This window comes from Tamandua tetradactyla, chromosome 7 (genome assembly GCF_023851605.1).
Source record: "Tamandua tetradactyla isolate mTamTet1 chromosome 7, mTamTet1.pri, whole genome shotgun sequence".
NCBI classification, from domain to species: Eukaryota; Metazoa; Chordata; class Mammalia; order Pilosa; family Myrmecophagidae; genus Tamandua; species Tamandua tetradactyla.
Window position 1 is genome coordinate 132,231,232 of NC_135333.1, and position 14,066 is coordinate 132,245,297.

Sequence of the window (14,066 nt, forward strand, 5' to 3'; positions counted from 1 at the left end):
TTGGTGTGGATCATTTGTTACAGTTGATGATAGCACAATTTTATAATTGTACTGTCAACTATAGTCCATAGTTTAACCCTGGGTTCACTGTTTGTATTGTGCAGTTCCATAGATTTTTTTCTTAATTCTGTTACCATATATACAATCTAACATTTCCCCTTTTAATCACATTCAGATGTATATTTCATGTGTGAAGTTTGATTTAGGAAATATTCATTTTTGGGATTTTGGGCAAAAATGATAAAATTGAAAGGCCTCGTGTGGTGTGACAGTGGCTCAGTGGCAGAATTCTCACCTGCCATGCCAGGGACCTGGGTTCAATTCCTGGTGCCTGCCCATGTTAAAAAAAAAAAAAAATTTGAAAGCCCTCAGGAAATTAACACTTACTATTTAGTAATTGTATAGTTGAAAATCAGAATGAATAATCTCGCAATCTAAAGTACAGATTTTCGTATTTCAGGAGGGTAAAAGGTCTTTATCTCTCTTATCAGTCTTTAGTACCCAATTTTTTTGTAAAAATTGCTTAGCTACCAGAAAATATATTCTGATTTTTTTTAACAATATAAATACTTTCAGTACAACAAATCAGCAATGATAACAACTAGCAAAAATGTAATGGGCCACATAAAAGATAACCATCCTCTTTCTTATATGTATTAGTCAAGACTGGATAACAAGTGAGAAAAACCTAACCTGGCTGGTTTAGGAGAAAAAGGAGTTAGGTTAACTTTGTACTTAAAAGTTCACAGATGTGGGTGGTTCAGTGCTAGAATGCGACCTTCCATGTGGGAGACCTGAGTTCGATTCCTGGTCCATGCTTCCCCCCACCCCCCCCAAAAAAAAGGTTCACAGCTGTATAGGACTCTAAACCCTAAGTCTGAGCACTCAGACTGTGAGCAAGAATTGGTCTCTTTCTATCATTCAAATTTGCTTTCCTTTGAAAAAACTTTCCTTTGGCTTTTTTTCCTGGCATTCCCGTATTAAAATTCTCACAGCTTTAAAAGTCCAGTCGAAAGAAAGACCTTCTTTACCCATAGTTTTAACAAGGACTTTCTGTGTTGATTCTCATTGAACTAATTTATGCTACAACCCAGCCACCTCAAATTAATCATAATGTCCAACCCTGGCTTCTTATATGCCCATTAGTGGACAGGGTAGTAGAGTTAGGGAGTAGTGAGGTGGATTTTATTATTTAAGACTATTTCAAATTATATAAGGGAGAGTTTATTTGATCATGCTTTATAATCTGGTGAAAGCATGGAAAAGAAAAGTCCTTCCATTCATTTTTCTTTAACTGTAAGTCTATTAGTAAGACTCTATCTTGTTGAATTGGCAATAATTGATTATAATATTATTATAATAATCTTACATCCTAAAGAAATATACTAAAAAGGCATATAAATACAACATTATAAAATTGCATATTGGAGTGTCAAATTAAAAGGACATTAAAGACTTTGATGCTGAAAATCAAGCCATTATCTTATCCCCATGATCTCTTGGATAGCCATGTATGTATAGTATTATAATATGTTGGGAAAAGTAAGGAAATTTGAGAATGAGAGAATGAAAGAAAATAATCATGAAAATTTAAGTTTAACAAAAATTCTTTAACCCCGGATTCATCAGCAAGTGATACTAAACAAGTTACCTGGCTTTCTGAAAAGTTGACTGATTTGTAAAATTTTTTATTAATCCAGTAATAGTAGTAGCAGTTCCTTTGATATGTCAATACATACTATGATTTTGTAACAAGAAAAGATATGATACATTCACTCTTCACTTAACTTTTTTCAATATTGTTTTAGGGGTCTGCAAGTTCTACTTACCCCTGTTCTTGCAAACATCCTCGAGGCAGATCAGGAAAAGTGCTGGGGTTTTGACCAGTTTTTTGCAGAAACCAGTGATATACTTCACCGAATGACAATTCATGTCTTTTCACTACAACAAATGACAGCTCATAAGATTTATATCCATAGCTATAATACGTAAGTACCTCTTTAGATTTTTTCCTTTGTCGTCACGTTGTGTTGTATAGTAAATATCTTGATAAAGTAGGAGAGGAAAAGGAAAAGATACCTCAGCTTCACCAAAGGCAACTACTTTTATACTTAGAAAATTACGTTTGAGCGCTTCTTAAATTCCTTTTCACTTATCTTTGGAGTAAAAGGATTGGTTTTTCTAATTTGATAAAATTTACAATTGAATTAGTTTTGTTCTTAAGCTGCAAGTTTTGTAAGACTACTTTTGTTACTATACCTTATCTCAGATTATGTAATCACATAACTACAACTAGCATCTACTAATAAATAGACCAGATTTTATTAAGAGTTCTGTGGTGTCATTTAAAAAATATTAGGGCATAAATTTTAAGTATAATCAGTATGGTTATTTACATATATGACAAAACATTTAGTGGGTGCTGGACGAATATTGAATCAGTGTGTGTTTTACATAAAAAATATCATATTACACCACAGATCTACCCATAACACAAAGTATATAGAACTAAATACATACATATACACGTTTACAAATAAAACTGGAGAAATATGAATTAGATATGTGGATTGTATCAATGTCAGTATCGTGGTTGTGATATTGTACTGTAGTTAAGCATTGAGAGAAACCACATGAAAGGTATATGGCATATCTCTGTTATTTCATACAACTGCATATGAATCTACAATGAAATTTTTTTTTAATGAAGAAAAAAGTTACACTTACTCTTTGTGCCTTAGTATCTGTTTTGACAAGATTCGAATAGCAGTGGGGATTCTTTATAAAACTCATTAAAAGAGATTTTTACTAGTACTTGATTAAAGAATAAAATAACTCAGATAAAATAATATATTTTCTACTTTATAGGCCGAATAAATAATCGTTGTGATTAAGTGTTGGTCATTATTTTCATTTTAAAAGGGTACTTACTTGAACAGAAAATACCTACCAAGCCTAAGCCAAATCACATCAGAGACTTGTGGCAGACCAGGCCTTTTGTTATGTATCATTGCTGCTGAAATGTTTCTTAGATTTCATAGATATATTTAGGCGAAAATCTACCTTTTTCTCCAAGGCATCATTTTGAAAAGACCTAGCTTTATTAATTTATTTAATAAACGTCATATAGTATTGTTGCAAGTACTGTTTTCAGGCATTTGTTCTCACAGCAATTCGTGAAGTTGGTCCTATGGTTATTCTCATTTTATAGATGAAGAGACTTAGCACAGAGGAGTTAAGTTAACTTAAAGGGATACAAAAAGTAAGTAGAAAAGCTGGGATTTGAACTTAGGAAATCTGACTCCAGAGTCAATGCTCTTAACCTCTCTGCTATGTTAGCTACCTGTTATTAAATATTAAGAATGCTTTGTATTGCACAAGTGTCCAAACCTGAAGACATTTTACAATTGATTGCTGTGTAGAAAGGTTATAAGGAATTTTCCATTTAATGTACTTTATAGTATCTACATGAACAAAGACGTGTTTATAATGACTGACCATAATCTTGTAAACACCACTTAGAAATGGATATTGCAGTATTCCTCATTTAAAAAAAAAATGGGGAGGCTTTTTACTGCTCATTTTATTCCCTAATTTGTTGTCTTTTGGATTTTTCCCATATAGTGCTACTGTATTTCATGAGCTGGTATATAAACAAACCAAAATTATTTCTTCAAATCAAGAACTTATCTATGAAGGACGACGCTTAGTTCTAGAACCTGGAAGATTAGCACAGCATTTTCCTAAAACTACTGAGGAAAATCCTATCTTTGTAGTAAGCCGGGAACCTCTGAGCATTGTAGGATTAATATATGATAAAAGTAAGTTGGGACTATTCTTATTGTTCTTACTAGCCAATATAGGGTAATCCTTTAGTTGTAAAAAAGGTGTGTGTTCATCAAAAAGTTGATTGATGATGACATTAATATAAAACTTTCATAAATATTAAAATTTTATAAATTAGTTGAATGAGACTAGTAGTTGAATAGCCTCATAGACCAAATAATTTGACTTTAATATTTTATTTCATAAAATGGTAAAATAGTTTGCCTGTGGATATTCTACCACAGCCCTCTGCTTTTAGTATTTTGCTAACAATCAAAATTAACTTTTGTATTCTCATAAATTTCAACAAATACTTATTGTGTTCCCAGTGTCTAAAAACACTTTGCCAAGCTTTGGACTCTAAAAAAAATTAAGTCTGCATTTTTCAAACTTTTTAAAATGCTAATCCTATTGGTAGAAAAAAAAAAATTACCCACATTTTAAAATTCCTGTTTGAGTCATTGGGATTTGACTCAGTTTTAAAGAGAAGTGTTGAGATCACAGTGCTGAAATATATTTAAGAAAATATATTTAATGTAAAAAACTATATTTAATAAAATATTGAGGTAATTTGTTAGGGAATGAGCATTACTGTTTCAAGTGATTTTTTAACTAGGGAATGCACACTACAGAAATTTATTAAAATTTTAAAATTTCTCATCTTATGTAATATGTTTCATATTTTAGTTTCCCTCCCTAAAGTACATCCACGTTATGACTTAGATGGGGATGCTAGCATGGCTAAGGTTAGTACTTAATTGAAATACTATGCAAATATCTAAATTAAAATTATCTTATACTAGAAGCAACAGAAAGTATTTGATTATTTTTTTAATTAACTTTTCTATCTTAGTTTGTGTTTTTCTTTACTTTCTATCCTTTCTTGAACTCATTATTAAAAAATTGTTTCTATTAAGACATTGCATGTTTAGTTAATGTTAAGGATAAGATATTTGTTGTAGCTGTGTCTCTCCCCTTAGCTTTTAGAAATTGATAGTTTCTAATTAACCTGAGAGAAAACCTTAAACTTGAAAAGTTTTGTGTGAAAGTTTTACTTATACGCTACTACAGTCAGCACCAAATATTAACATTTTATATTTCTTCATTAGGCAATAACAGGGGTTGTGTGTTATGCCTTTAGAATTGCCAGTACCTTACTGCTTTATCAAGAATTAATGCGAAAGGGAGTACGATGGTTAATGTAAGTAATAGATTAAAATTGAAAAATTGGTCTTCTTGTAGACTTCAGTAAATAACTGGTAATCACCACATTTCTGACACTTTATCCCCTCAGACTAAGGTCAGATGCTTGGGTTTAACGATTTGTTTCACATTTACTTTACAAAACATTTTAGCAATTGGTTTTTCATTTTGATTCTCACAATAACATTGTGAAACAGATAGGACAAATAGTATCTGAATTTTAAAACTTGTACTACACCATACATTGTGATGGCAGATGAATTCCTTCCAAGAACCTTGTCCTGGTTGTCATTTCACTCTCGTGAGAAATATCACCACTATCTAATTTTAGAACAGTTTCACCACCGCAAAGAGAAACCCTATCTCCATTAGCAGCCACTCTCTGTCTTTCCACCCCAACTCCAAACATTCCCAGCTCTTGCAACCACTAACCTACTTCCTTTCTCTATAGATTTGCCTGTTCTGGACATGTTATATAAATGAAGTGATACACACTCACCTTAACGAGCAATTTTAAAACTTTTTTTTTTAACTAAATTATTTAATATAGGTATTCTAGGTCAGAATATTAATTTAGTTAAGTATTCTCTCTCTGAAAGTGGGTCTAGGAAATATTTGGTTGATAGTTGTGATTTTGACTTGTTTTTTTCTTTTCATGATTTATAGAGGTCATCTTCCCATCTCATAAAAGTAGAGAATAAGTGGGTCTTTTTTTGAATATTATGCCTCTAGTTCTACACATCTTTTTGATATTTTGAATTTTGTACACAGTGATTATCTTGTGACCAAGAGATGCTAAAAAGTATATTCTCCAGTGCCCTTGGGCTTTACTGCTTGTAACAGTTTATGTATACCCCCCTCATATTCATCCCTTCTTGTATAAACATGTGTGAAGCATTTCATCATTTTTATTCTTCTGCTGCTGCTTCTAGGAAAAGAAAAAAATAAGGCACTTTTTTTATTCTGTTGCCTTTGTGTGAAATCTATTAATTCATTCTTATAATATTTTTCTGTTTTCACATATCCAGTATGAAAGCCTATGTTTTTCTTTTTCCCTTAGGAAGCCTCCTTATTTTTTTAAATAGTTCCTGGAAAAATAGAAATATCAATTCCATTTGTTCTCATACTTGTTGTTACTAACAACTTTCATTTTCTCGTATTGTTATCTACCCCAGGCACTGATCCATGAAGCTTTTATTCCTCTTACTTATTAGTTTAATAAGTCCTAAGAAAATTAAGTCTTTGATGTAGACAGGGTCAACAGACATCTTTAAAGGGGTGGGTGGTAAATATTTTAGTCTTTGTAGGCCACATATAGTCACTATTGCATATTTATAACCTTTAAAAATGTAAATACCAATTTTAGTCCATGGATCATAAAAAACAGATCTCAGGCTTTGGTTTGTTGACCCACCGTTGTAAACCAAAAACCCCTCAATTATGTTTATTTACTTTGTCTTCCTCTTTCTTCACAGATTGCATTGATTGGTTTAAATTATCAATCAGATAGCAATCTGCTATGAGCAGTAAAAATTAGGGGTATAAAACAATGTCTATGACTTACATGTGAAAGTAGATTAATTTTTATTCCTTAGTATAATTTTGATGCTTTAGATTTCTCAACCGCTTACCTAATAAATAGTAATGGATTTTGGAAATATAAGTGCCATAGATATGCATAAGGGTCAAAGAGATTCTTTTAATATAGTATCTCAAAAACTGAATTAATTGGCTTTCATAATATATCAAGAATGCTTTGAAATGTGTTCAGATGGTAGTATATCAATGTAGTGATAGCAAAGACAAAAATAAATAATTCTGTAAGTAAACTATTGATAATGTTATTTTTTAGTGAATTAGTTAAAGATGATTATAATGAAACTGTTCATAAGAAAACAGAAGTTGTGATCACACTGGATTTCTGCATCAGAAACATTGAAAAAACTGTGAAAGTGTGAGTAGATTACTTTCTTCTGGTAGTTGCTAAAATGTTAAATATTGTTCCATTTGTTTATTTTATTTAATTATCCTTGGGTAGTGTATGCAAATACTTCTATTGAATCATTGTAAAAAGTATCATTTATACAATTTAGCGTGAGGAACATCCTTAGAAGGCAAAAATATCCAGGTTTCTCTGTAAGAAATGAATACCATCTCTGTGGTGACTTTTCCTCCTTCCTTTGAAAAAGAAAAGACCATCTGAGATAGAAACACCTTACTTCTACCTTGCAACGCAGAAACTAAATCCAAAAATATAAAACCATAATGAACAAAGGAGGTAGGAAGAGATATTAGAATACTACCTTTTGGTGTGTGTTTGGTTTTTTTGACTATACATTTAAAGTATTATGCATCATATTTTACATATATGATCTTAATACATATGCCAGAATTCAAAATATTGTTTATGTGGAGTAAAGCTTCGTGTTTCAGTTTTTAATTTTAAAACTGGGAAGTTATTATATATTTCCCTCTCAAACTGGTTTGTTTGTTGATTTTGTTTTGTTTTTTTTTTAACAATTTTTTTATTGTGAGATATATACACAAAAAAAGCAATAATTTTTAAAGTACATTTTAACAAGTAGTTATAGAACAGATTTGAAAGTTTGGTATGGGTTACATTTCCACAGGTTTTTCTTTCTAGCTGCCCTAAGACATGGAGATTAAACAGAAATATCAATATAATGATTTAGTAATAATACTCATTTATTAAATCCTAGATTTTTTGTTTTAACTCCTCCTTCTTTAATCCTTCTCCTAATCCTTAGGGATATTTGGGCTATCCCCATTCTAGCCTTTTCATGTTGAAAAAGGGTGTTGACATTATGGAATAGGGGGATGGAACTGATTAATGTTCTTGGAGAGATGGACACCTCTGGATTTCAGGACTTATCTGGCCTGGGAACCAACTGAAGGTTTTAGGTTTCTGAAAGTAAAAGTGCGTGAAACTTTTGCAGAATCTCAGGTAGATCCCTGGGTGCTCTTTAGGGTTAACAGGAATAATGTTGGTTGAGGTTTGGCAAACTGTGGCAATTAGCAATATCTAGCTGTAGCTATAAGAGTAGCCTCCAGAATAGCCTCTCAACTCCATTTGAACTCTCTTAGCCACTGATACCTTATTTTGTTACATTTCCTTTTCCCCTTTTGGTCTGGAAGGCATCATCGAACCCATGGTGCCAGGGTTTGGCTCATTTCTGGGAGTCATGTCCCATGTTGTCAGGGAGACTTCCCTCACTGAATGTCATGTCCCACATAGAGAGGAGGGTAATGATTTTCCTTGCAGAGCTAGGCTTAGAGAGAGGCTGCATCTGAGCAAGAAAAAAGCTTTCCTGGAAGCATCTCTTAGGCATAACTCTAGGTAGTCTTAGACTCTGCTACAAAAATAAATTTCATAAGGGCAGGCCTCAAAATCAAGGGCTTGACCTATTTTCTTGAGGGTCCTTGGTGTTTGAGAGAGTACCAGGGGTTTCTAAGGTGTGAAAGTTTAGTAGTTCTGTGTTTTTTCTCCAGTCCTTCAAGGGACTCTACCATACTTTTGTTTTTTACATGGCTAGGCATTGGGAAATGAACCCGGATCTCCGTCATAGCAGGCAAAAACTGCCTGCTGAGCCACCGTGGCCCCTACCATACTTTTTAATTAACATCCCACCATAGTCTGAGATGTATGCAGGTATTATATTAAGCTACACAGAATTACAAGGCCTCATTCCCATTCTGGGCTCCATGTGACTGGGTTGTTTAAATGAGCTACCCAAGCAAGTTGATGTAGTTTGTGTGTCACAAAAGATTTAGGATCTAGACACGATAAACCTTTCTGCCTTTGGTCTCATACAGTACATGAAGCTCTGTAATACATACACTATAATCCTTTGCCCTATATTCTAACTTAACCTTAGTCTCAGCTAAATCGTCTTTGTTTTTATCTCTAATTGAAGTCTGACTTCTTTTTTTGGTTACTTTAACAATTGTATGTTACAATGCTGACTTTCAGAGCTACAGAACTCCAGCCCAGAGTCTCAGTTGTCACATAGGTACCCAAAACCATACCATATTTGTTCTTTTGTTTCTGTCTTATTTCGCACAACACAATGTCTCCAAAGTTCATTCACTTCACTCTGTGTCTCAGACTTTGTTCCCCTTAGTAGCTGCACAATATTCCATCATGTGTATGCATCACAGTTAACCATTCTGCTTCTCAAATCCCCTCTGTCTGTTGGTCATCATGGATAATGTCCAAAATAAGCAATCCATGTCTTACAGTATCTTCAAATACATATACCATTATCATCACTCTCAATTTTAGACAATTTTCATTAGTCCAACGAGTCGAAGAAACAAGAAACAGCCTCACCAGATACCAGATCTAAACCTCCCCTTATCACTTGTCCTCCCCAATTATTTACCCCTGGTACTGCTGTGGTACTGTTGCTGTCTTCCTGTTAACTATGGGCCATAACATGCAATATTAGTCTTTGCCCTATATCCCCCTATTGTTGACTCTTAGTACAAGGTCAAACCTTTGAAGTAGTTCATGCAAGAACTTAGTAATAGAGTTGTTCGGTGGGATACATGACTCTATACAACCCGTTTCAGTCCTAGTCACATTCAATATGACAGTGCTACTTACAAATCCAATAATGAACTGCCTTCACTTTCATCCATTCTCTTACATTTAAGTTCAACCTCATTGAGTAATCATTCACTCATTTCTAGCTTCTGTGAACCTTTGAGTCCCCTATATTCTACATTGTAAGCCTCTGAGTTTACCAGAATTGTAATAGCAAAATCATACAGTATCTGTCCTTTTGTGTCTGACGTATTTCACTCATCATTATGACTTCAAGTTTCATCCATGTTGTCATATGCTTTAGGACCTCATTTCATCTTGCATAATATTCTGTCATATGTATATACTACATTTTGTTTATCAGTTTATTTGTTGATGGGCATTTGGATTGTTTCCATCTTTTGACAATTGTAAATAGTGCCACTGTGAACATTGGTGTGCAAATGTCCGTCTGTGTCACTGCTTTCAGCTCTTCTGAGTATACACCAAGTATTGATATTGCCAGGTCATAGGGCAACTTGATACATAATTTTCTGAGGAAACGTCAAACTGTCTTCCACAGCAGCTGTACCATTATGCATTCCCACAGCAGTGAATAAATGTTCCAGTTTCTCCACATCTACCCCAACGTTTGTACTTTTCTGTTTGTATAATAGCAGCCATCTTTATATGTATGAAGTGATATCTCATTGTAGTCTTGATTTGCCTTTCCCTTGTAGTTAATAAAGATGTACATCTCTTCATGTGCCTTTTTTTTCCTTCATGTGTTTTTTAGTCATTTGTATTTGCTCTTTGGAAAAAATGTCTGTTCTTATCCTTTGCCCATTTTATAGTTGGGTTATTCTTTTGTTGTTGAGTTATAGAATTTCTTTTTGTAGACAGGATATCAAACCTTTGTCTGAAATGTGTTTCCAAATATTTTCTCCCATTGAGTTGGCTACCTCTTCACCTTTGACCAAGTCCTTTGAAGTGCAGAAGTTTTTGAGCTTGAAGAGTTCCCATTTATCTATTCTTTCATTGCTTGTGCTTTAGATAAGAAGTTTAAGAAGCTATACCCTATTACTAAGTATTGAAAATGTTTCCCTGTATTTTCTTCTAAGCATTTCATGGGACTGGCTCTATATTTAGGTCTTTGATCCATTTTGAATTAATTTTTATATAGGATTTAAGGAAGGGGCCCTCTTTCATTCTTTTGGCTATTGATATCCAGTTCTCCCATGCCCATTTACTGAAAAAAAATATTCTTTTCCACTTCAGTGGATTTGGGGGCCTTGTTCAAGATCTATTGACTATAGATTTAGTGGTCCATTTCCGTACTCTGGATACAATTCCATCAGTCAGTACTTCTGTTTTGTGCCAGTATCATGCTGTTTGACCAGTGACCACTGTCATCTGCAAGTAATGAAAGTTTTACTTCTTTTCCTTTGTGGATGTATTTTATTCCTTTCTCCTGCCTTATCACTCTAGATAGAACTTATAATAGTGGTGACTATAGGCATCCTTGTCTGTTTCTCAGTCTTAGGTGGAATGCTTTCAATCTCTCACTGTTAAGTATGAAACTGCTATGGGTTTTTCATATATACCCTTTATAATATTGAGGAAGTTTCCCTGGATTCTCACCTTTTGAAGTGTTTGTATCAGAAAAGGATGCTGAATTTTTCTAATGCTTTTTTCAGCATCAGTCGATAAAATCAGTGATTTTTCCCTTTCAATTTGTTAATGTGTTGTACTACATTGATTGATTTTCTTGTGTTGAACCACCCTTGCATTCCTGGTATAAACTACACTTAGGCATGATGTATGTTTCTTTCAATGTGACATTGGATTCGATTTGCTAGTTTTTTGTTGAAAATTTTTGCATCTGTATTCACTAGGGAAATTGACTGTAGTTTTCCTTTCTTGTTGCGGCTTTTTCTGGTTTTCATATTAGAATGATGTTAGCTTCATAAAATGTGTTAGGTGGTGTTCCTTTTTTCTCAGTTTTTTGGAAGAGTTTGAGCAGGATTGGTGTTAGTTCTTTTTAGAATATTTGATAAAATTCCCTTGTGAAGTCTTCTGGCCCAGGGCTTTTCTTTGTAGGAAGATTTTTGAGACTGATTGATTGGCTCTTTTTCCCTGTCATTGGTTTGTTGAGATGTTCTATTTCTTTTTGAGTCAGTGTATGTTGCTCAAGGGTTTCTAGGAGTTTGTTCATTTCATCTAGGTTATCTAGTTTATAGTTGTTCATAGTCTCCCTTATGATTTTTTTAATTTCTTCAAGATCTATGGTAAAACACCCCACTCATTTCTGATCTTATTTGTGACCTCTTTTTTCCTTTGTCAGACTAACACGGGGTCCACTGATTTTATTGATTTTTCTCAAAGAATCAGCTTTTGGTTTTGTTGATTCTTTGTATTTTTTGTTGTTGTTGTTGTTGTTTGCCAGTTCATTTATTTATGTATTATATGCTCTGAATCAGCGTCTGCTGTATGGTGATGTTTCTCCTGTAGCCAGGATCCATGGGTCCAGGAACCAAGGGGTGGAAATGGGAGTGGCAACACTCACTATTACCCCTAGTGATCCACTAGGAAAATTTTTGTTTCCTGTCCCTGCGATCCTGAGCTCTGTTGGTCTACAGGTTTTAGTTCCTAAACGGAAAGTGCTTCCTCCAGGAGAAACAACAATGATTCCACTGAACTGGAAGTTAAGACTGCAACCTGGTCACTTTGGGCTGCTTATGCCACTGGATCAACAAGCCAAGAAGGGAATTACATTATTGTCTGGGGTGATTGACCCTAACTATCAGGGAGAAGTAGCACTGCCACTACATATGGAGGTAAAGAAGAGTTTTCTTGGAATACAGGTGATCCCCTAGGGCGTCTTTTCGTACTACATACCCTATGATTAAATTCAAGGGAAAAATGCAACAACCCAATCCAGACAGGACTACCAATGGCTCTAAAACTTCAGGAATGACGGTTTGGGTCACCCCACCAGGCAAAGAACCACGGCCAGATGAAGTGCTTGCTGAGGGTAAAGGGAACATGGAATGGGTAGTGGAAGAAGGTAGTGATAAATATGAACTTCAACCACGTGATCAGTTACAGAAACGAGGACTGTAATTCTGTTTTGTTCATGTTATACTATTTAGGTTGTAAGATATCAAGTTTAAGAATGAATGTTGCCCAAGGATTTGTGCCCTATTCTGGAGAGATTTAATATGTTTCCAGTTATATGCAGGACAGTATTATTAGGTAAAAGAAAAAATGCATGTTTTATTGTCTTTATTTGAAAATTGGGTATGGTTTATGGTGATACGTATAGCTGCCAAGTTGACAAGGGATGGACTGTCATGATCAGGGTCATGTGTCAACTTGGCCAAGTTGTGGTACCTGTTTGTCTGGTTGGGGAAGTGCTTGCCTCTTTGTTGCAATGAGGACATTTCATAGAATTAGATCATGATCACATCAGCTGCATCCACAGCTGATTCCATTTGTAATCAACCAAAGGGGAGTGTCTTCTGCAATGAGTGATGCTTACTCTAATCATGGGAAGCCTTTTAAGGAGGATCCAAAAGAGACAGGCTCTATTCCTACATCAGCTGGCAAGCCTCTCCTGTGGAGTTCGTCCAGACCCTCCATCGGAGTCATCGGCTACACAGCCTGCCCTGCGGATTTTGAACTCTGCATTCCCGCGGTCACAGGAGACACTTTTATAAATTTTATATTTGCAACTGTTCCCTGTTGATTCTGTTTCCCTAGAGAACCCTAACTAATACATATAGTATCCTTTGTCGCTTTTGTTTTACAAATTACATTGTCTAATTTGTCAGATATTAGTATAGCTACTCCTCTTTTCTGATTGTTGTTTGCATGAACTATCTTTTCCCAGCCTTGCACTTTCAACTTATTTTTGTTGTGGATCTAAAATGAGTCTCCTGTAGACAGCATACAGATGGGTCCTGTTTTTTATTCCTTTTTTTGCCAATCTGTGTCTTTTGATTGGGTGTTTAATCCATTAACATTTAGTGTTATTACTGTGAAGGCAGTACTTTCTTCTGCCATGTTGCCTTTTGGATTTTATGTGTCATATCTAATTCTTTTTCTATTTTTACCTTTACTGATGGTCTAAATTTCTACACTCTTGTCCAGACCTCTCTCTCTCCCGCCTTTTCCTATCTGCCTGTAGTGTTTTCTTTAGTATTTCTTGCAGAGCCGGTCTCTTGGTCACAAATTCTCTCAGTGACTGTCTGAAAATGTTTTAATCTCCCCCTTATTTTTTAAGGACAATTTTTCTGGATATAAAATACTTGGTTGGCAGTTCTTCTCTTCTAGAATCTTAAATATATCATACCACTGCCTTCTCACCTTCATGGTTTCTGCTGAGAAATCCACACATAGTCTTATTGGGTTTCCCTTGTATGTGATGGATTACTTTTCTTGCTGCTTTCAAAATTCTCTCTCTCTTTGATATCTGACAGTCTGATTAGTG

The 14,066-nt window shown here is 34.5% G+C and overlaps 1 protein-coding gene across 3 annotated transcripts in view; it reads left to right on the top strand.

Moving 5' to 3' along the window:
- Positions 1-14,066, top strand: part of TBK1 (TANK binding kinase 1) — an 83,214-nt gene that overhangs the window by 24,108 nt on the left and 45,040 nt on the right. For all 3 annotated transcript variants that reach the window (XM_077111300.1, XM_077111301.1, XM_077111303.1), the window contains exons 8-12: positions 1,809-1,988; positions 3,625-3,821; positions 4,513-4,571; positions 4,935-5,026; positions 6,881-6,982. In XM_077111300.1, the coding sequence (XP_076967415.1) occupies positions 1,809-1,988; positions 3,625-3,821; positions 4,513-4,571; positions 4,935-5,026; positions 6,881-6,982 (630 nt within the window). The remainder of the gene's footprint in view (positions 1-1,808; positions 1,989-3,624; positions 3,822-4,512; positions 4,572-4,934; positions 5,027-6,880; positions 6,983-14,066) is intronic.